Below are 24,685 nucleotides of genomic sequence, written 5' to 3' on the forward strand. Positions count from 1 at the left end.
TGAGTGGAAATTGTGTAGCGGCAGTGGGGAGGGAGACAGATTTGGATTTAATTAGCTTTCGGATTGAAGGCAAGCTTTGCGTGTTTTCTTGGAGAGGACCGAGTTTCTGTGGCAGCTGTCACCTGCCCAGGCTTCCTTTGACCTCATCTCCAGTGGCAACATGACCCACAGCCTCACGGGGGCCAAACGACATTCTTGACCTTTCTGTGTGTCCTTCTGCGTGCACAAGAAGAAATACACGCAAAACGGCACCACACTCTCACGCGTTCCCCGCCAACAGGCGCACACGCCGCGGAAGATCGTTTAATATCAGAGAGCGTCAGCGGCGGAAATCCGACTGTCTGACAAGCAGGATGCAGATAGCGATTCCCCACGGCTGATCCATGCAACAGATAGTTTCCACAAACAGCGGCCCGGCTAAGGTTGCATCCAGCGAGGGCCCGCTCAGAAATGCGCCGCCTGGCCCCACACCGAGATAAAACAAAAGCTTAGGTTACCGTCGTTAGGAAATTGATAAGAAAATGCTTTGTTTGTGCTCCGTTTTGATCAAAAAGGAAATGAGAAAATGTTTGCTTCTGCATGTTTTAATATCATCTGCCCTCCTTTTTTTTGTCATTTCTACTCTTACTGTGATTAAATCGTCCTTTGTTGAAATTGGACTTCATCAATTGTTGGAGCCGCGTCAAGGTAGTTTATTCATTTAAAAATATGTAATTCACCTTGTGGAAAGATCATCGCTTGACATTTCCCATGTCCCAAAGTCCTCTTAATGAATGTCTTCCACCCATCCGACCCGTCGTTGCATCGGTGTAATTACGAATCACTGCAAAAAATAAGAAGAGTTGATTCAAATAAAATGGGCCATTTGTATACAAGCAATTAACTGTTGCAACTTTAAATAATGTCGCCCAGATGGAACCTAATTATAGTCGGCACGCTTTGATTCAGGCTTTCTGTCGGAGTATCACTCGGGGCGTCACTTTGGCTTTTCAGTCACCTAGCGTTTGTTTTGAAATTGGTGACAATCAGAGCAGATTACCATTTGTAACAGCATGCGGTGTTTGCTGCGCGGGGAAGAAAGCATGGCCCATAGCTATGGAAGAGGTTCTGTGTTTCCTTTTTAACAGCTCTCCTCCTCTCTTGTTCCCTTTCCCCACTGCACACAAACGATAACAACTGCGTGCGTTTGTAGCGAGACAAGGGTACATGCGAGTGTGTGTGTGTGTGCGCGCGTGCGCGCGCCATGCATGAAGAAACGCTTGCAAGTGGCAAATCGCTGTATAGCAGTGTAGGCACAGGGGATCAAACAGTCAGTCAATTACCCTGAAAGGTCTTCAGTGGCTGTGACAGAGGACGAGGCTAAATATCAGGGATCAGATGCACAGTGTGCCTGTCGCAAAAGTGATACAGTCCCCACACTGAAACACGCACGCACACACTAACACAAAAGGCTCAAAAACAAAGCCAGGGGCCAGGAGTTTGACTGAAATTCTGTCATGACCCTGAGTGGAGAGCATTCAGAGGGTATCCAGCTCAGGTGCTAGGTTGGGCCTCAATTAAATTGACATTAGTATAAAGGAAATGTGACCCTTTTTTTTTTTTTACAATTGAATTTATAAAACTGAGGTGTGAACAGTAATACCAGTAAACAGGTAGTATACTGATATGCTAACATCTCAAACAAATGTATTAAATGTGTATGTGTTTAGGAATATCCTAACCTATAAAAGTATAACGACACGGAAGTGGGAAAAATCATGTTGAAATTGAAAAGTGAGACAAATGAAAAGAAAACTCCTTGTGTAATTGAAAAGAAAAATCCTTGTGTAATTGTAACTTGATTTATTTCTTGTCAATGTCTTGTACAAAATTTTGTAAACCCAGAAAAGACTTCAAAAACAAAACGACACAATTTTAAATGTAAGAAAAAGTATTCATTCATTAAAAAAAATCTTTTGTGTTAATCATAAAAAAGCTAAAACAAAAACGCATCTAAACTTAAATGGCAATATGATTTAAGTCTTCAGGCCAAAGTTTTCTCATGTTTAATGGGAATGTGACTTACTGTAAGTCATCAAGCCAAAGGTTTGGACTCATTCAATTTATTTTATTTTCTTAGCTGTTTTTTCGCTCTAAAATGAATGTTAACATTTGTTCTCAATCAACAGTTGTCCAATAGAACTGTCGGCTGTGTATTAACTTCTGCACCACACAACTGATGGTCCCGAACCCATTCATATGCAAGAAATTGCACAATTCTTCCCTGATAAGGCACCCCTGTGATGTGAAAACCATTTCGGGTGACGTCATGAGTGTACAGAGCAGTAATCAGAGCAAAGGGTGGCCATTATCAAGAACCTAGAGCCTTTTGCCAATTGCCTGAAAATGTAACCACAGTTATTCAGGGCTCGCTTAATGACCATTCATGGCTCGCCTGTTTTCCATGCTCAACCGTGATCTTATTTTCTATAGACAGCAAGTGGCAAAATGACCACCCACTTGAGATAAAAAAAAAAACAAAAACTGGTGGATGTTATTCTTCTGAACGTTATATTAGATGTATTGAGGCCACTTATAGCATGTTATTAAAAAGAAAATTGGGATGTTGATGTCCACTTTACCATTTTATGTTGAGGCTCCAAAAAATGCAAATCTTTTGGCATTATCGATTGTGGTTGTTTGAATTTACAGCTGTAAGGTTTTTGTGTTTTCAACACTAATTGTTGCATCCGTCATTATGATTATTATCAAGCTAAACTTGCTCACTGCCTCATTTTAATAATAACACAATTTTAGTAATGGCCTTCAGACTTCATGTTTTTAATGAATGGATTATTGTTTGTTTTAAATAGTGGATCTTGTTTTCTTTTTATTTTTTCTCTCCAAATGACAAGTGTCATCTGTTCTCACTGTCACATTATTTGTAATACATGTTCAATATATTTGAATAAGATTGAAGATTATTGACTAATGTAGTTGCGATTGTTGTAAGGTGAGAGAAAAAAGCCAGAAGGCGCTTCATGGTATTGCCAAAAAAGATCTTTGCAAACCACGCCGAATATTTCCATGACTGATTTTATTTTGCAGTGTTTTAGTTTAATTGCTCATAAATAAATCCACTTATCTCTTGATAAACAGCTGCTAAAACCTAGTCCTGTCATGTTTATGGGGTCACTTTACACTCAGCGCGTATAGCTGGATGACACCTCATTGATCCCAACATCTCTTAAAGATATTACTTTGATTTGTGCCACGGCTGAGGTAATCCCCTCCTTCGTTTTTAGTGGCTCATGAAGGCTGGCCATTGAGGTGGCCTGTAAATCAGTGATCGCATCGCATCTCTGACAACATCCATTAGGTGGGACACACTCGGGCAATTAACCGAAGGGTGCGCTTACACAGTTAACGGACTATTTAGTGTGTCGGCGCAGGTGCCGGCGTTGTAAGGGGGCCGTCCCTCGATTCAAAGCCATAGAGGGGCGGGGCTTAGGATCAGAGTCGTGGAAGGGGCATGGGCTCATCTGCATATTGGCACAGCGACGCCCCCTCGGTGACCCCCAACCGACGGGATAGGGCGGCATTCCGTGGGAGTTCACCGGCAGTTCAGGGTGAACGGCGGAGCGCCGCTGCATTGATCGGTTGTGCTGGGCGGATAAAAAGGACAAAACGCAAGTCAAAAGTAGTGAGAGATGAACATTTTGCCTCAAATTGGATATAAATGATAGATAAGCGGCGTGAGAAGGTTGTGTTGTGCTTTTCCGGAGGCGCGTGTTAAAAGGAGCCCTGCACAGGGAGCGCACTCACCGAGAATGTCGACTTATTTGCTCTCGTGATTGTCAGACCGCTATACTTGACCCAAGGTGCTGACTTCGATCCGGAACCCCGGCTCGCTCTCAGACTCTTCCGTCCGACTTTGAGCAAACGCGGCAGAAACCCTCCAAAGTTTACGCCCAAGCTCTCCGGCCTTGTACACACACGGCATCTCCATTAATGTTTCCAGGCAGAGGTCAATCTAATAAACATGGGGTCGGCGCAGTGGTCATCGGAGGCCCGTCGACGGGGAGAGAGAGAGCCTTTAAGGTGCTTTCTAATTGTATCCCCGCGGCCTTCTACTCTATCCTTTTTATAGCCAATCTCCTCTACGCCGTGGAGAAGAGGAGGCAAGAGAAGAAGGCGAAAGCAGGCAAAGCAAGGTTGCACTTTTCACTGCTTGAACTGATCTTAGATACGAAGCTTATCCTTCTTTAATCCTCCGTAGAAAATTAGGAGAGCCTATTTCAATATTCTTATCGTCGCAAACAAATACAGGTAGCAACAAAAAAGAAGTCTTAAGTATGCAGATGAAAAAAAAAGAAGCATTACTTCCAGGGATGTGTTCACTCATTCCTCTGTCTGTAAACACAAAAGTCTAAATATCTGCGCACGGAAAAATGTAATCTCCCCACTGGGAGGTAAAAAATAAAAAGAATAAAAGGAGTCTCCTCAAGTTCAGTTACAGGTAGTTGCTAAGCAGCTTGAGTTTCTTCCCTGAAGGCTATTGTGTTTGTGTGTACCAATTTAGTAGGTACAGTTACCATAAAAGAGTACATTCAGAAAGACCTATGGATTTAGTACGACTATTATATTATTATAATACTAATATTAATACATCTAAAGTAGTTTTCATCTTGTGTGACAATCATGCATGTAAATGTATTGACTATTGAAGTATGAAGGTAACCTTTCTGCTAGACCTTCCTTATTATATTACTAGCAAATGTATTTGCACAGTGGTACCTTCATTTAGGAGTTTCAAGTTCAGAGCCATTGTTGGGCCAATTTTTATTTATTTGTTCATTTATTCGTTTGGTCATTTTTGCTTTGTGTTGTGAGTCCAAAATCTAATCATAAGCAAGCTTCAGCTGTGCCGGTGCTTGAATGAAGTGACACAGAAGACAGTCACAGATGCGTTTTCAAGCGTTAATCGAACGGATCAAATGCTAAATGAAAACGCTGACAAGCGGAACGGAAGAGGCGTTGAACAACCCGCATGGTGAATTGAAGCGTCGGAGCCACTGACGTTATTTACAAGGGGTGAAAATCCTTGACTACCTCACGATTCTGGCTTTTGGGACTTTGATTCGATTTAGAATCGATTTTCGATTCAAACTTACTTGATTGGCAATGATTTCTGCTTGAATCTATAAATGAACAAAGAATCGGCACAATCTACTCCAGCCTGTTTTGCAAAAGAGAATGACAAATGGAGACATTAAAGTGTCCTCTTTTTTTAAAAACCTGTATTGAGTTTTGAATCGGAAGGAAAGTGTCTTTTTCCCACAAAAACTGTGTGTGAACCACAACTGCTACTTTATTCTTGATATTGATCTATTGACATGGCAATCATGAGAATGGAAGATGGAAGTCTTGTTATATGATTAAGTACTATAAACCTTGGTGACTTGATGGACCATTAATTGTAATTAAATAAAATATCAAAGTAATTTTACAGCCATCATTCTTCTTCATTTACAGTATGTCAGCTCTTATAGCTCTATAGGAAGCCCACGTGGCAGTTATTAACATTTTATGCATAGCTGGACTGTCTATTTTTTTAATTAGATCGAAATTTCTGACTGCTTTTGAATGCACCACGCAGTAACCGGCTAGCGCAAACGATGGAGATGCCGTAGTGCACAATGACAGCATAACTGACAAGCAATTTTTTAGCATCATTTAAATGACTGTTATGTTTTTAATGCTGGTGTGTTGGTGTTTAGAGACTTGATGTGATGGCATTACAAATGGAGGCACAAAGTGAAGTAACGCTGCCTGGTAGCAACCACTGCTGCAAAGGCAAATTTCAAAATAAAAAGATACTACGTGCATTGCATGCAGGGTACGTTTTATCTAGTGTGTTTATTTTGAAGGTGATCTCCGCAGAACACCATTGGCTTGTGACGTGATGTTGTCTCCCTGGCAGTGTGTTAGGCATGGCTAAACAGGTGATGACAGGAAGTCTTTTTTTTGTTTTGTTTTGTTATTAATATTAGGACCACCCTTCAGAACTAATCAGACTTTCCAACTCTGGCTTTTGAGCAAGTATAGGAATGTCTTGGGTTGGGTATTAGCCACCAAGCTGTCCTCATAGCAGGCACTCCAGCGCCAACCCAAATGGTTATCTGTTGCAGCAAAACTAGCTCTAAAAATAAGCATAAGCCACTCTGGAGGAACAAACTTCAAAATGTAAAACTTGAGAACTGGCTCACCTGGAAGAGGTCATGGAGAAACCCAGCACAAGCAGACGGCCCCTCTCCCCTCTTCTATCTCCACTTCTCTCAATCGACTCTTTAAAGTAAAGCAGTACCGCTCCGCTGCTTTCGCTTAGTGCGTCCTTTGTGCATCGCGCCGGTTTTGTTCCAAAAGCCTGAAATGGATAGAAAACCGAGCGAGGGTGTTGATTATCAGATGTGTGCTTGGATAACATATGAAGTCTGTCCCATTGGGCCACCGGGTCATAGGCTGTGCTGACTCACATGCTTCGGGCCTGAGAAGTGCACAGAGAGAGAAGAGAGACACAAAGTCATAGCAGTTTTTGCTTTCGCCATCATTTGAGCTCAGAGCTACAGTATGTCAAGTGGAAAAGACTTAAATAGACTGAGCTTTGCAGCGAGGTAACGCAGTGGCCGTTGTCGTTTCAAAAATCAGTTTATCGAATACTAGTCGGTCATTTTGTGATGAATAAATAAGTCTTGTATTGTGTACATTACCGATCTAAAGTCTGCAAACACCTTTTGATTCTAATTGAGTAATATTAAGATGTCAAGAAATTCAAGCTCTCAAAAATTCACAGGTGTGCACTGAAAGGACATTTTAGGTCCTAAATCATAATGGTGGCCAATAAACGGTGGGCAAAAGGTGGCTGCTTTTGAATTTAAAGACGAAAACATATTTTGGTTTGAATACCATTTTTAACTTCAGTAAATGATTTGTTTTGCATTACTGCGTGGTTGGTCTCATAGACAGAATTTTGACCCGTACATGAAGGCAATATTTCCATCTCTTGTTTTTGTGTAGGTTTTTGCTAACATCTTCCCACTCTTCTTCTCAAACACGCACGCTAGATTCACTGAGATCAATATGTACAAAAATGAAAATGCTGTTTTTTCTCGTTTTTCACAAGCACACAAAAGCATTTTTCTGTCAAATCATATTTAAAATTCTTGGGTAAATGCGCCGTAGGCTGTCTGTCCCCCATGTACTATGTCTTTCTTTCTGCAGCGGCATTAAGCTCGGCTTTCATTTGAACGTTTTCTGCTCGCCCCTGTGATTTTGTGTGTAGGCACAGAGCGACACGAGCTGACCTCCTGGATGAGTTTTGACTCCATCTTCAAGTTCTTCAGCAAAGTCGTGGAGGCGAAGGAGGACGAGGAAGCTGAGGAGATATCCAACATTGTTACCACTCGAAGCAGCGCCCTCAAAAGCAAACACCAAGATTTGTAAAACAACTGCAATGACTTCATTTGAATAATAGCGTACGGGAAGATTACAGGAGGCCAATTTTTGGTATATTTTTCTAGCCTCTCTGACGTCCTTGTGGGCGTTTTTTTTCTCCCTTCCGGCTTTACACACAAGCCTACTTGTTGTTGTTTTTGTTTTGCTATAAGACAAGAGTTCGCTTCAGTGGTGTTTGCATCACAATGTTTTGTTTTGTTTCAAAATGAGTGTCGAAAGCAAAATATGTGGGAGCGTTTGAGCTTCCGAAGGGTTGCGTAGCTTAAGGCCACGCGGGATCGGTACAGTGGCCGCTGGGGCACCTTAGTGCCGATGAAAGCGTTGTTTTCTTTGTATTTTGTTGTTCGGTGTAGGTATTTTCCCCATTTGCGGTGCCGTTTTTATGATTTCATTGTTAAACTTATCGTTGTTTGATTTTCTCTGAAGCTACGGAAGGAGTAAAACTTTGAGAAGAGGGCAAGCGCTTTTTCACGGCACCCCCCAAGGCCTCCAAATTATCGGATGCGACGCAATACAAAAACAAACTCAAGCCGCGCTCAGTTCTGCCACTGCGGGTCACTTTGCACATTTGAAATCACTTAAAGTCAAGCATCAAATAGACTTAAAGGATATCACTTTTGAACAGGAGCTATATGTCAGCTCTATACACTCACAAAGCCTCAATAGAGGAGACATGTCAGGAAATCCAAGATCTCAATATTATTCTAAGCCTGAGTGATGTTAGGGAAAAGTATAACATATCTATTTTTTTCCTCCACCAAAGTCCTTTTCTTGTGTTCTTAGATGTGACAACTGGCTGCTCAGTCGCACATAATCTTGAGTATATGACATAAACATGATAACATTTTTTTAAGATTCATAAACCACTCAAGGCTTAACGGGATACGCTTTTAACGTGCGGCGACATTAGTCAAATCTCAAAGCCAATGCTAAATCTCATGATACCTCCAGACACTTTCTTAAATATGTACTTTCCCCTTATTCCCCCTTCACTTACCATCGTGACTATTGTTTAACTTTTAGCTGTGAAATCCTATTTCTCCCCCATGCCCATTCTGTGTGTGTGTGTGTGTGTGTGTGTGTGTGTGTAAGTGTGTGTGCGGCTTAATGCTTTTGAGGATTATCTTTGTGCTGTAATGAGACAACTGTGGCTGATGGTTTCAAGGCCTAATTTCCTTTTAATTTGATTCCCATCTTTCCTGGTTTCAGCAAAAAAAAAAAAAAAAAAAAATGATTTGCTTATTATTTGATTTGATGATTTTGGTTTCCAGATAGCGTTGCTCATCTTTCTGTTTTTCACAGGAAAAAAAAATCCGCTCATTTTCCCCCTCTCCATAATTATATATTGTTGCCTTGAGGGAACAAACAAGGCTCAGCGCTTCTAATAACAAGCCAAAGTAAGATCGAACGGGAGATGAAAGAGCGGCCAAAATCCAAAGAACCGCCTGCAAAGTCATAGAAAGGGATTTATTTTGCCAATTTCTCTTCAAGACATTGATTATTCTTTGTATTCTTTCAATAAAATACCGGCATTCATGTTTGGATTTCATTAGAGGTCTGTATTTTTCATTTTAATTTCTCTTCGTAGTTTCAAAGTTTTCAAAGGTTACGAAGGTTTCACAGATTCAGTTAATGACGATACCTGTAAATCTAACCTTTAGATGCAAATAAAAGTTTTGCATATTGGTTATTGATTCCTTTTGTCTTAGTTGAATAAAGGGTTGATTTGTTCTTTTTGCAACTTCGTTTAGCGTAACCGAAGATTCCGAAGGCAATAAAATGTACAAATACCGTGTTGTCGATTTTTGTTTGCTCGCTTGTTACAAAGCAGGTAATCGATTGCATAAAGAATGCATCCGTTTCGATCTTTACCGCGTCAGGTCGCCAGGTCTTAATCTTTGCTTCGGGACGACTCATTTAATCCTCATGCCACTCCTTTAAGTGCGTCATCATCCTAAACCCTTTCATTGACAACGTGAAGCCGCGGACGCCTTGACATGGAAAACTTTTCTACTCGCTTGATATTTTAATTGTTTCATCCCATTGAGAGAGTTGTTGTCACGCTTGCCTGCACTGGCCCTGTGCGCCAGGGTTTGTGCGTGTTTGTGTGTGTGTGATGTGCTCAACAGCCCCTCTAAAGATGAAGTCCCGCCAAAGGAGCCGGGCAGTTGGAATGTCACCCCTCTGACACACACACACACTGGTGCGGATCACTGTCACATCACTATTTGCATAATGATATGCTCAGCTCCAAGGAGGAAAGTAACCCCCAAATTTTACGGGTCAGCTAACTGCAACAATCAATGTTTTATCTGCCCTACTAAGGGAAAATATCTTTAACAAGCAGAAGTGCAGGAACGCTCTTTCTTCTCTCACCACCTCCCTCACGTGATCAGCCCCTATCAACGCAGTCCACTAGCCATCGCTAGCAATATTTCATCATCATCGTCCTAAACTCAGACTGCACCTCCCCCCCAAACTCTGCATTTTGCACCTCTGCAGCAGAGTCATCCAATGTTTATATTTATCCGATTTATTTTTCATAATGTGAACTGCGCACAGTGACCGGTTTCCTTCCCAACTCATTACATATTCATTGACTTGCATGAGAAGCTATTTCATCCAATGGAAACAACTCTTCCATATTCTAATAAGGAATCAAGCGCAGCCACAATAAGCCCGATGAGGAAGACAGAATGTGCCGGTGTGGTGTCAAGAGGCTTTTGGCTGCAGCGGAGGCCTTACGAGGTATCGAAATCCAGGGTGCGGGCCCTGTATTATAGTAGTCCATAACAACCACTGCTTAATAACTGATTTACTTAACACCTGAGTACACATAGCAATTTGGAAAAAAAGCCTTACTCTGCATAGTCTTACAAAAGAAAATGCTTTATATGTTCTTTTTGTGAACACCTTATTGTTTAAACATGTTGTTTTAAAGCCTTACTAAAGGTACTTTTTAATGCCTAATAGGATGTAACACCCTTTTTTGAAATGACTAATGCACGTGGTATTTTTTTCATGTCTTACTATACATTCTTTTTTGTGCATAGTCTTTTTTAACACCTTACTACACCTCATTTTTAAAAATTAAGGTTTCAGAGTGAAGTTGTAATGGTTTCAAAGTAGGGTTTTAATCTAGGGTTAGGGTTTCAAAGTAGAAGATAGTAGTTACTGTTTGTACACTACTGTAGTGATGGAATAGGGTTAGGGTTTCGAATTAAGCTTTGAAACTAGTGTTCGGGATTCAAAATTTCAATATAAGGTTTTAAATGATTCGATCGGTTAGCATGCCTGCCTTATAGTTCAGAAGTCTCGGGTTCAATTACCGCTCACCTCGGCCTTTCTGTGTGGCGTTCGCACATTTTCCCTGTGCTTGCGTGGGTCATCGTCTGACATTCCAGTCTCTTCCCACATTCCAAAAACATATTTTGACAAAATTGCCCTTAAGTGTGATTGTGAGTGTGAATGGACGGTTGTCGCTGTGTGTTCTGCGATTGGCTGGCAACCAGTCTGGGAAGTCCTCCGCCTACTGTCCGAAGGCGGCTGGGATAGGCTGGAAATGGAAAAGTGCGGTGTTAAAAGAGTGTTTGGGTTTCAAAGTAGGGTTTCAGATTAGGGACATGGTTTCAAATTAAGGTTTTATGGTTAGGGATTCAAAAGTAGAGTTTTAAAGTAATATGAGGGTTCAAAGTAGGGTTTCAAACAAGGGTAAATGTTTCAAATAGGGCTTTAAATATTGTTAGGGTTTCGGACGACGGTGTCTTCAATTAAGACTTTAAACTAGGGTTAGCTTCCCAAAGTTTATAGGCTTTCAAACGATTATTATGGTTTCAAAGTAAAGTGCAAAATAGGTTTGGGGTTCTGAAGCAGAGATTTATAGTATAATAAGGATTTTTATTGGCTTTGTATCTGGTCATTTTCAAATGTTTGTTATACATGTTTTATGGTTTTTGTTTTGTTTTAATAAAAAAAACATTTAAACAATACAAGGTCGTTTAAAAAACAGACTCACCAAGATCATGTTTACTAAGACTTTTTTTCATTCGTGGGAGTTATTTCTGATCAGTTTTGTTCATTCAGAAGCCACTTGTCATTATAACGACTTTTTAAACCTGTGTCGTTTTCATAGCCCAATACCAATCTGTCAGAGGTGGAGCTCACTTTCCAGTTGACTGATCGACACTAGCACTTGAGAAAGAGGGGAGGGATCAGTGAAGGAGTTTTGTGCGAGCGTCGCAGGCAAGTCGCAAAACTGAGGCTGGCTTCCACATTTCAAGCGCGCGGCAATTGAGTTCTTTCCACTCCAGTCACGCTGGCCAGTCCGGGCATGAGCTCTAGTAAAAACGGTCTCCCGACGCCACTGCGCTTCGCCTTTGAGTTAAAACACTTGCTCGTTTTTGGAAGCCAAGAAAAGTTTGTCTAATTCCCATGATGAATGTGCACTGAAATGCAAAGGACTGCCATGCTGATGAGTCGATGTTTGTGTGCGCGCGCGTGCATGTAGTCCGGGCGGTGGTGGGCCAGCTGTTGGCAGCGTCTTTTCTGACGCTGTTGTTGAGTCCATTTGGCTTTAATAGTAGCTTTCAGGCTCTCTCCCCTCACCGCCCCCTCAATTACACCTCCTCTGATACTCTGCCGGCCTCAACACTACCGCGTGCAGAAAAAAAATAATGCATTTGAAAGTCGGGCACTGATTTTTAAGATTTATTAGAGCCGGGCGTTTGCGGGAGTTATTAGTTATTTAGTTATTAGTGGCGTTTTGAGCATGATCTGGAAAGAAGAAGAAATAAACTGGTTTAATTATTTTAATTTTGTGTATTAGATATAGCGTGCATGCACATTTAAATTGTTTTTTTTCATATATATATATATATATATATATATATATATATATATATATATATATATATATATATATATATATATATATATATATATATATATATATATACACACACACACACACACACGCCCCTGCGCACAATACAGATAATTTATCTCTGATTTTGTACGTTATACAGACAATAAAGACTTATTAGTTTAATTTCTCATTCAGCGGTTTTAATGTATTCCACAGTACTTTAAAGTACTAGTTACACAACCCCATTTTAAGTGCGTTTTTAAGTGATATTATTGAAATCATACAAAGCAAAATTAAAACCAAAAGGGCTACATTTTGGCTGCATCAGGCACGGCTATAACCCAAACATATATACAGTAAAGGGAATACGCGAGACAATGTGTTTTTTATATATATACTAGTAAAATATCACATGAAAAGTTATGCTTTGTTTTATATTTAAAAATAATCTAATAGAACAGCTTCAAGGGGAAATGCTTTGAGCACTAACACACAGTTTAAAGAATGGTCATTTTTACTGTGGTTGAGGTACTTTCATATTTATATTCGTTTCAACAAACAAATAAAGAATAAAACTGCTCGAGATATATCGAAGTATAATTAATATGTCAATTTTACTCGTGTCACAATGTTTTTTGTTTTTTTGACAGCTTGTCAAAAATGTAAACAACAATTTTTTCTTTATATTTTTCATCGTAAGGAAAGTAAAAAATCATCGATCGAATTGTGTTAGATTCTTCTCAAAGCAACGAAATAATCAAGATTACCATCGGAAGATTAATCACAATCAAGATTAGATCATTATTGCCTGTGTGCACGGACCTGCATGGTGACGTTTCGGTTCAGGCTTCTTACAGGGATAAAAATCGTTTCATTCTTATGGAAAAAAAAAAAATCACTGTACAATGCGCTTCTGGCTATATCATATTTGATTGACAGACAAATTGAGGAAACAGTCAAAGTAAGGAAGAAGGCAATTTTTTTCATATTTTTTAAAATGTGGACAGTCAATTAAATAGAGACTATAGGTGAACTTTTAATTTGTGATTATCGAAGCACCCTGTACATTTTCGAACACGAAAAAAGTTTAGAAAAAAGAACAGTTGAAGGCAATATGAAATCGCACATTATAGATGGGTTTCATCATGTGCACGCATCCCTTCGAGGATAAACACGGCGTGAGTGCGTGCGTGCGTGCGTGTGTGCGTGGGCTCAAAAGAAGAAGTTGTTATTGCAGCGAGGAAGAGGGGGCAACCCCCTTTTACACCCTTTTCTATATCATCGGGAAGAGATGAGTTTCTTCAAATGAACTTCTTGCCATTCAGCCGACTGACAGCTGTGCGTGTGCGCGCGCGTGATGGACACGTGGGCGGGGCCGTGGGCAGGTGTATGTGTGAGTTTGGATGCGCATTTCACGCTTCTCTCTTGCATGCTTCCTCGGCGGGGCTCGGAATCTCCGTGGTTAAGCGAGTTAATATACGTGCGTTATTAAAGGGCCTGCAGCCTGCTGCCTGCCTCGCCCCTCGGTGTCACCCCACCCTGCACAACCGCCCGCCCCCCCTCCTGACAGCTTAGACTTTGTGCCATCTCTTCCTCTATCAGCCATTCCAGTGTCCCTCATTGTGTTTGTCACCTGAGTCAGCAGGGAGGATGGAAAGAGAGGAAGAGGAGAGTCTGGGGAGGGTGTGTTTGTGCGTGTGTCTGTGTGTGTGTGCTGGTGGTCCAGCCAACTCTACTTTATTGCTGTTTATCCCCGCAGCAAAAGCTGTCAGGCGGTGACAGATTGGCAGAATGTTTAATCAACTTATTTCTTCGCTCTTGCTCTGAATGGACGCTAAGTAAGAGTTCGGTATAATGCCTGCATGGGCTTCTTTTTTAAGTACTAAAACAATCGGGAAAGTTTTAAAAGCAATTGAAACACAAAAACACCGTAATGACAGGCTCCGTAATATGAAAAATACATGTTTATAGTGAAAGGTGTTTTCATATTTTGCGTTTACTTTGTTGACATTATGAAACGAACAACGAGAATTAGTTTGTCAGTGAAAAATTTATCTTTTTCAATCGAAATTATCTTTTTTTTTTTCAATACTACTTATGCTCGTAACAGGTGCACCCAAAATGCGCACTTAAAGAGTATTAAAATTGGAATAAGGACGGTATGTCATTCATCTTGGGGATTTTTCTTAAAAGAAAAAAACATCAGCTGGGAAGAAATATTAGTCTATAAATCCTAAAAGAAACGGTACAAAAAATACAACAGAATCTGCTTATCATTAGTTTAACATAAGTTTCCAATTTATTTTATATGTTATAATAGTTTTTTTTTATACAATATTATTAAATTGTTTTTAATTAAAAAAAAATAACTGTGGTTCTCATTACACACACACAAAGTTTGAATCAGCTAAGCGGGATCATTTTGTTTAACGCACTGTGTTTTTTTGCGTTAAAATTCGTGCAATTATGCCATTAGGCTTACGAAATATCAAAGTGAATAAATTACTAAATGACAAAAAAATGCTCTGAGGTTATTTCAAAAGGGAAAAGCTATTCGTTTGTCATTTGCTCTTATAACAGGACAATTAATGTACCGGTCAAAAGTTTTTCATGTAAATCTTTTTTTCTTTAGTATATATATATATATATATATATATATATATATATATATATATATATATATATATATATATATATATATATATATATATATTAATTTGAAGAAAGAAATAGAATGTTTAATCGTTTAGGTTCTTCAAAGTTCAGTAAACAGCTTTTTTTTTTGTCATTCATTTGTATATATGTCAGCTTCATAGCCTGATATGACTTTCAGTTCACAGCTGTGAACTTTCAAGAGATTTGTTTTCTTCAGCTTTTAATGTTTTTGAGATCATTTTGAAATTGAAGCTTTTTCCTAACTTTCGACAGACACTGTACAAATGCACAAAAGCATGTATAATGTATATACCTATTTCTCTTAAGTCTTACCTGTGTATACGTGTGTATGTGTGTGTTTACTAAATTTCGCGAGCACGTCTAGCGCGAGGCATTAAACCATCAAACACGCAATTCAGCCAAAAACCAGTAAGAAATAACTTGATGGAAGCAAAACATCCCACCCCGCATAATCAGAATATGAGTTTATTAATTGCTTTGGTTAGGTAGCTGCTCGTCGACTTAAAACTATTGATACTTTGGCAAACTCCTCTCACATTCATGCTTGGCACCCAACAGTTAGGTGTTATTTGTTCAAATGGTTTAACAGCATTGTTGTTTGTTTCTGAAAAGCCACCTCATGCGTTTACGCCGTCTCTACAGAAGCGAGGGCGGAAACCATCTTGTCCAAATAGTTTCATCTTTGGCACATAAAGTCAGTCACATGCAGCTTCACTGAGGCCGCGCCCTTGGTCAATCTGAGTTCCCGTTTCTTTAACTTTCTGTTTAAACATGCGCAGCAACATACATAAAAATAAAATACACCCTGACTGGCAGCAGTGGCGCGCATTGTTCCCGTGTGTACTTTTTGCTGATACTTGCAGCTGTTCATCATCATACAAAGGGATATTTTAGCTATTTTGAGCATAAATCCGCTCACCTGTTTACGGATTTGATCATGTGATGTTTCAAACCCGAGCCTCGATTGGTTGTTACCTGAGCCCGGAGCACATGTGATGTCATTTTTCAGTCGACAGCAAGCAGCAAAATATCCTTTTAAAGGTATTAATTGTGCGTTAAAAATAGTTGTCAAATTATAGACCAAATATTAACTTTTTTAATACATTTTTTTCTTACTGCTGAAATGGCCAAATAAGTAATATAGCCTGTACCAGTTCTAGATCATCCTCATAGAGCTGTATTTATATTGCCAAATGGAAGGTCATCAAAGCAGATGAAAAAAAAAAAAAAAACCATCTGTCTCTCTGCGGCCAGTTAACGGGCCACGGGCCAGTGTTTGGGGACCGCATGCCTTACGGGATTGCTTGAGAGTGAGTGTTTAGCTATGAAAGCTGTAACACAATAAATTATAAATACATTTTACTTCCACATACGGTCGGGACGGTCTTGGTCGGGTCCAACTTGATTCTCAACTTGCTCTGTCAAAAGTGACGAGGACCTCGAGGCCGGTGGTCGTAGCACCATGGACAGCGACCCCTGCCCCCTCCCCTTGTTGTTGACCTTGCCTCGCTATCACACTCCCCCTGCGTGGGACGCGACACCACCAAGAGCAGACACGGAGAGAGCGAGCGAGCGAGCGAGAGAGAGAGAGAGAGAGAGAACGCTTTATTCTTTCCTGTTGGCTCTTTGTGAACATAGAAAGCGGTTGGGTCCATTTGCTGTGGCCCAAATGGTATTGTGAATAGTATATCTTCACACATAATAACTGCTTTCAATGTACTACACCATTACGCACATTAAAGATATCCCAATAGGCTGCTTGCATTGTTGGTGTTTTAAATGACAGATATGCACGGGCTACGATGCATATAATCTCATATGCGTGACTTAAACTGACATACTGTATATATGATCCAATTACGTGCCAAAATGAGACGTGCGTATTTTACGCACAGAGGCAAGCAGCGCATGACGCAGATTTGGACACTTTTATTTGTTGAACTTTTTTTTTGCATGCAGTGTGCTCGCGGGGTGCTCCATTTGCTCGGTTCGGGCGTGGGGGTGCTGTTTGATGGTGCTGTGCTGAAGCTTTGAGACAGCTTGTTAATTAAAAGCCCAAGAGATGAGTCTGTGCAGCCAGCGTCCATATCAGTGAGCCGCTAAGCACACTGACAGACAGCAAGTTACCTCAACACCAATCCTCTACCTTTTTTTTTTTTATCACAGCAGAGCAGTGCGATATTTTAATGCGTCCAAATCCCACTGTGGCTGAGAACTATCTTGTTTTCTACTTAAGGAATGACGACAAACCACCACATTCCCTGTCACTCCGCGAGGATATATAGAGCCCAATTGGCTGCTTTATGAGCTCCCAAATCCACGCGGCAGGCAGCTTAAATGTGGCAAATTCGATTAAAAAGAGGGAAAGAAAGGAATGTCAAAATGGATTGAATTAGAGACGATTGCTGTTAAATACTTTATTAAGCCCCGGGATGACATTGATGGCACAGATGCACACAAAGAGCTTCGTTAAAACAAAGAAAGTTTTTTTTCTATTCTTTAGTGTGCAACTGTGGACATCACCCATGCATTATTCCGCCTTAATTGAACCCAAAGTCCGCCCTATGCCTGGAGGGCATTTTGTGCAAGTGTCAGATTGAAGGCTTGTTATAGGAAAAACAAAAATACAGAGTGCGATGCTGTATCAATAAGGGGACTTGCGTCTTTGTTATTAAATTAAAAAAATTCTAAATAATGAAAGTAAGGTGGCGTGCTTGTGGGACAATCATTCATACTTTGACTGTGGGTTTGCGGGTGGTTCAGCTACACGGCAACCTGCTACATTACAAGAGGAGGAAGCGTCTCGGGACAAAAAAGAAAAAGAAAGACAAAAGAAACGCATGATGAAACATTTAACTGTTAGCGTAAAACTAATTACCAGACAAAGCCATCAACCTACTACAAAAAAAGTACACAGATTAACAGTGCTTGTAAAAATGTATTTGATTGTGATTTTACAAGTTTAACGTTTTTTATTGACACCACATAGAAGAAAAGGCCAGGAGAAAAACAATTTCGCATGCAGCCCAGATTGGCGAGAAGACATTCTCGTCGAAATGGAGGCAAATATCTGATGGAAGATCCGATAATGACTTCCAGTTGGGAACCATTAGACGACTTCAAGTAAAGACAATATCACCCTCGTAAAACACATCATGCACTCTCCTCTCTCCTCCTGTGGTGACCACATTGCGCAAGAATGCACACGTGTGCTATGAAACGCCCGCTGGACACTTTAATGGCTACAACCCAAAATCTTATACATATACACACACACACACACACATACATATATATATATATATATATATATATATATATATATATATATATATATATATATATATATATATATATATATATATATATATATATATATATATATATATATATATATATATATATATATTCAGGGCTCAGGAGCATGCAGTCACAAATATAGTTATTTGGTCTGTTTGTATGTGTGTTGGTGGCGCTGATATTTAAAAACATCTTCAAAAAAACACACTCGCAAACACATTTTGATTTAATCTGTTTACCAATGTGTGATATTCTTTATCAAAATTTTATCAGCCCGTGCAACTCATTTAGTTTTGTTTTTTGTTTGTTTTGTTATTTTTTTTTTTAAGAGGGCAGTACCAGGCTCTCCAAGTGTCTACCACATCCATCAACGTCTCACAAGTTGCTCTTTCGTCAAAATGGATCAGCTGAAGATTTTTGTTTATTTCCTTTCGGGGGAAAAAAATGATACACAAAAAGATTATTAACATTCCCTGCACGTGATGGATGATTTGAACCAAATTGAGGTCACAATCTATCGGTTTGAATATCCACCTAAAAAAATAAATAAACATAAAACATAACAATCATTCATTGATTTAAAATGCGAATATCATCCATAAATGGGCTTGAACAACTTCAAAAATTCCTTCGAATATATTTACTTCAGTCAAACAATAACACATTGTTTAAAATCATTCGCACCCATTTAATATTTCTTATTATTTACTTAATAACCAAATGCCTCAATCGAAACAACAGTTTAAAAAAAACCGTCTATTCATATAATCGCGTTTAATCTAAAAGAATCATTACTGTATTAATTGTTGAGTTCTTATCTTTTAAATGAAAATGCATGTACTGCTGTTTCTATTAAATAAGAGTTGTTCACAAAAATATTATTTTAGAGACGAAGATGGGGAGAACTTTCATGCAGAGATGTGAGCTGAACAATGTCAGAGGGTCCCCCTAAGGCAGGGCGCCATCTAGCAAACAAAGGTAGCAACAATAACAGCCTGCCAGGAGGGGCTCACACACACAAACTAGAAAGAGAAAACGGCTCGAAGAAAGAAAGGGAGAAAAGAGAGCAAACGAGTGAGGAAGTAAAAGATGATAGATATTGTCTTTTCTCTCGTTGATAAGACCTCGACCACACATAAAAACAAATATTATACGTAATAATATACATTGCATTCTGCATCTGCACTCAATCATGCGTTGACTTTTATTGGGAGCATGCAGGTGCACCTAATATTGTGGCCACTGAGGCTGCAGCAGCTGAAATAAGTGTTGCATTGATTTATTCCGTTTTATTTCAGCAAGTGGTTGCAAGAAAAAAAAAAAGTTGAAATCCATGGTACATTTTAAATCGGTCTACTGCTGTATCTGCATCTAGATTATTTGTTGTTTAAAACCACCTGACGAGCTAAAATGGAACATTTTGTACATTTTGTAACTTGAAATTTTATATCTTGGGCGTTTTCCTCGCAATTAAATAAAAACAAAAAAATTGGTGTGCACCTAAAAAAAAACTACACACGTAAGAGAAAGAAGCGATCCGGAAAGCTTTCACTGACACCCCCCAAAAGTTCAACAATATTATTTATTTAAGGAGGGGCAAAAGTGTTGGCATGTGTTGGATTTTTTTTTTAAATACATACAAAATAATTGTATTTTGATATATATACGTTTGCATTAGACAGACAGATATCACCTGCGTCCTAAATTCCACTTTACAATGATAGTTAAATAATCTACTCTTAATGAAAAGAAACATTATATTCGACGTAATTTGCAACACACACGTAAATACATACGTACACACACACTCACACACTTACACGCTACACACTCACTCGTGCACGCACACGCATACGCGCGTTTGAAGTAAACACACACACACAAATAAAATCCATAAATCCATCCATAAATATCAAAATTCCCTCTCACAGGTGTGGAGACAAATATCTATATCTATATATATATATATATATATATATATATATATATATATATATATATATATATATATATATATATATATATATATATATATATATATATATATATATATATATATATATATATATATGAGGTCAAATCCACCTCGCTCTTGAAGTTTGCATGTTCTCCCCGAGCCCACGTGGGTTCTATCTGGGCTCCAAAAACATGCATGGCAGATGTATTGGACACACTAAATTGTCCTTAGGTGTGATTGAGTGCGTGAATGGTTGTGTGTGCCATGCAATTGGCAACCACTTCAGGGTGTCCCCCGCCCACTGCCGGAAGTCAGCTGTGATGGGCCACCCTTGTGACACCATACACCGTGACATAAATGTACTGCTGACCTTTTAGGACTGTGTCTACCTAAGCCCCCTTCTGTCTAAAAAAGACCCCTAAAACTGCATCATACAGTGCCACCTATTCATTACTGATATAATCAGTGGATGCAAATGAACTTGGACGAGGTGGTAGGGTGTGTGTGTGTTTGTGTGTTGGGGGGATGCACCGAGATGGAGACCAATGAATGCCCACCTGAATCCAATATTGCCACATTTATTTCTAAGCGCGTGTGGGGCGGGGGTGGGGGTGTGGGGGCATACCAGCGAGCAGTCTCCATTCAAATGAGATGCGCATGCGCGGATCTGTGCGTGGCCTTTGAAGAGAAGTGAGGGGTCGTGTCACTCAGCAGAGGGAGAGGGCCACTCCGTTCTCCTCCTCCTCTTCATCATCCTTTCTACCCGCCCCCCTCCAAACCCCCATTTCCTCTTCTTTTTCTTCTTCTTATTCCTCCTCCTCTTCTTTTTATCTTCTTCTTCTTTACACAACATGCTTGCATTTTCAACACAGGGTTCATGATTAGAGCTTCTTTAAGATAAATGGGGGGTGGAGTTGGGGATTCAAAGTCACAGAGGCGGTATATGTGCGTTTTGTGGACAGCCCCACTGTGGAGGGTTCCTACAAAATTGATAAACTGATCATTCAAATTGTAATCAAATGAAATACTCAACCTAGTAATATTTTGTATTTCGCTTTTGTTCATAACAAAATGGATGGATGGATGGATGGATGGATGGATGGATGGATGGATGGATGGATGGATGGATGGATGGATGGATGGATGGATGGATGGATGATGGATGGATCGATGGATCGATGGATGGACACTTTGTGTTGTTTGGTAAGAGTTGGGGAAAGTGCCCTTGGAATGGGAGAGGCTGTTAATATCAGAGCAAATGCGCCACTGACATACAGGCAAGCTAACTGATTAGATGACCATGACCAAAAAGTGCATGCTTCTCTTTTGCAATCGAGCAATTGAATGGAATGGCGTGATAATGTACAAAGCGGCTACATTTTATTTTCCTGGCCCGGTTCTCAACACCCTTGAACCTCTGACCTTATAAAGAATCCCCCTGTTGCTATAGTTCTCCAAAAAATCCTCTAGGTGAATATACTGGAGTATTTTGTGAGTCGCATTTAACTGTTCCAGCTCCATGTGTTCCTTCTTTATCAAACAGGTGTCCCAAAACTTTAGTCCATACAATGTCGCCTATAATAACAAGCAAAACGTGCCATAATTCATCGTGCGTTCATTTAAATGCTGAAGAGCCCTCGAAGGACGTTTCTGAGCAGAGGATAAGGAGCACACACAGAGGAAATCAGGCTCAGTGTAGGATTATATCTTTACGCTCATTCTTCTGCCTGACTGAAACAAACGTCACAAGCGCTGGCAAAAATGCCTGAGAATGAATGAGGCCTAAGTCCTTTTTATTTTTTATCACTTCGCCAAACGGACCACGTGGGAACAATAATTTAGATTAATATTTGTTTGACTAAAGCGTGGAAATGTTAGTGTTTTTTATTTTGCTAAACGGTTCTACACTAAAAAGTCAATAAATGTAAAATAAATTTTAAATTAAATATATACAATCATTTTGCATTATTATTATTATTATTATTATTATTATTATTATTATTACTAATGGTGGAAATGGGGAGCTTCAAGATATCAACAGGTGTATAGAGCCTCACAGAATTCCACTTCCATTTTTACTTTCGCTTTTGACAGCACCGAACCAACTGACGTTGTCACGTGCGTGCGCCTTTTCTATCTACGTCATCACATGGTGGAAAAGGTTCCACTTCCGCTTCATACCATTTTACGTCGCATCCTAAAACCGCATCGGCTACGATACAACGAAAAAAAAATACTGTAGGCCAATAATGAAGACCCACACGTGAATCGTTGCCCACATGCTGTGCAACCATCGTCTCATTTTTCAAGTCACACGGAAGCACCGTGAAATGAAAGGTATGGAAAGCGTAAAAAAGGAAACGAGTCTTACTTTTTTTTCCTTGGGTGAATGTTCCTTACACATCCATTGATTTTCTTGTACTTTTCTCTTTAATCCATTTTTTAAATTAATATTTTGGGGGGAAGGGTGCGGTGACCCAAGTCCACAAGTGGTAGTTCTCCAACAAGAGTGCAGATTGAGACATTTTGAGCTCGCTTACAAAAAAAAAAAAAAAAAAAAGTGCAGGAGTGTGGGGGTGTATAGAGGGGGAGGTCATTTCATCATGTGGGAGGTTGGAACACAAAGTTTGGACCAGCGACTGGCATTCCGGAGAGACATGCATATTTTAAAACAACAATGCTGGAGGAGAGAGAAAAAGAGGGGAAAAGGGAGAGGGGGCAAAGGTGGGAGGGCTGAAAACTTTGGAAAGAAGTTTGCATCAAATGAACAGCTGTCATTGGAACACTTATTGAGATATATATATCTCTTCTAAAGGATAGCCGATAGTCATTGCTGGTAAATTTCTAGATTTGTCGATTATTTAACTTTTTCAGTTTTTTTCATAGTATATAAAAACGTAAAATAAAGCTTCGCGGTGCATTTACTGTGTTACAAAATATGAACTCGTTCAGTAGAATTGGTCAACTTTTCTTCTTTTTTTCCAAATAATGTAAACTTCCATAACGATATGCAATGTTTTGCTATTATGATTTAACATCGTGAAATGATGTATGGAGTATGCGCAAGGTGCTTTCGTTATAAATGGATGTCTCGTGCAGTCAGAAGTTTAGAAACACGATCAAATTCAAAAGGTATCAAACACACTGAGAAGCTACAAGGAATTCAATCAATTAACTCTTGAAAAATGCACAGCTGTGAACTGAAAGTGATTACAGCTCATAAAAAAACACCCGCATCTTAAAGCTGACTGAGAAAATACCAAGATGTGCAAAGCCGTTATCCGGCCACATTGAGAATTAAAAATAATAAAACATATTCTGTTTTGATTAACCCTTTCGTTAACTGAACAATTGCAATATATTCATATTTGATGAATCGATAGGTGATTGCACGCAAAATTCTACAACTCTAGGTAATTGTTCAAACAACATTAAATAACTGAATTTATTTTTCAAACTTCATATATATATATATATATATATATATATATATATATATATATATATATATATATATATATATATATATATATATATATATACACACACACACACACACACACGCACACACACACCATTATTTTTTTAACCATATGTGGCTTGCATAATTTAATTGTCCCTAAACAAACTTAGAAGAAACTCGTTCTTCTCTCATTACTTGAAGTAACGTCGCTTTCGTGGAGCTATTTATTGGTATATTGGAGTTTTCGTAAAGGTGAAGTTGCCATACTATTTTCCCTGCGCGGCAACTTAAGACATATTTCTCAAGCGTGCAGACATGATTGAAGAATTCTGATTCTCCACCGCGAGGAAAATCACGAAAAAGACGGATGATCCTGGAGTAAACAGAGCGGTCCAAATGTCCTTTCCCTTTTTGGGGGGCTGGTTTAAAATAACCCACAATGGCAGTTTCAATTCAAAACGTCTCCCGCCTTCTATTTTGTCAAGTCACACACAATTGTATCTGTCCCGACTAAATCCGCTGCGCTTAGCGCTGTCACTTCTGCACAGCTTTTACAACATCACCCCTCCTTCCCGTTCCTCTCCTCCTCTTTTTTTTTCGGGGAGCATTCTGGCTCTTGTGCAAAAGAGAGGGGAGAAGAGAAGAGAAGAGAGGGGAGCGAGAAGAAGGGAGGGAGGAAAGAATGAGTGGTTGGCTGTGATGCGAGAGCGAAATGAAGGGCCAGGAGGGGAGAGGACAAAGGCGAGTGCATGCAGCGGTGTGGAGCTGGATATCTCTGTTAGTTGTCAGCGTTTAGTCCGTGGCTGTGGAATGCTAATGAGTGGGCTCGCTCCGCCCCCCCCCCCCCCCCCCCCCCCCCCTTCCCCTTCCCTGTCTCGAGGAGAGAAAGCGGATCGATAGCTGACCCGATGGTTTCGGCCAATGCTCTATT

The 24,685-nt window shown here is 39.7% G+C and overlaps 1 protein-coding gene and 1 long non-coding RNA gene across 3 annotated transcripts in view; one reads left to right on the forward strand and one right to left on the reverse strand.

The window, feature by feature from the left end:
• Nucleotides 1–9,180, forward strand: part of arb2a (ARB2 cotranscriptional regulator A) — a 154,787-nt gene extending 145,607 nt beyond the window's left edge. For both annotated transcript variants that reach the window (XM_088407703.1, XM_088407712.1), the window contains one exon: nt 7,322–9,180. In XM_088407703.1, coding sequence (XP_088263829.1) covers nt 7,322–7,482 — 161 coding nt within the window. In that variant the 3' untranslated portion in view covers nt 7,483–9,180. The remainder of the gene's footprint in view (nt 1–7,321) is intronic.
• On the reverse strand, nt 1,872–22,836 carry LOC148429441 (uncharacterized). The gene is made up of 5 exons (XR_015864751.1): nt 22,663–22,836; nt 7,344–7,414; nt 6,249–6,406; nt 3,805–3,964; nt 1,872–3,644 (listed from the first exon to the last, which is right to left on the reverse strand). It is a non-coding gene; the product is annotated as an uncharacterized LOC148429441 (long non-coding RNA).
• Nucleotides 22,837–24,685: the final 1,849 nt, after the last annotated feature.

This window comes from Hippichthys cyanospilos, chromosome 1 (genome assembly GCF_059441005.1).
Source record: "Hippichthys cyanospilos isolate Australia breed blue-spotted pipefish chromosome 1, RoL_Hcya_1.0, whole genome shotgun sequence".
NCBI lineage: Eukaryota > Metazoa > Chordata > Actinopteri > Syngnathiformes > Syngnathidae > Hippichthys > Hippichthys cyanospilos.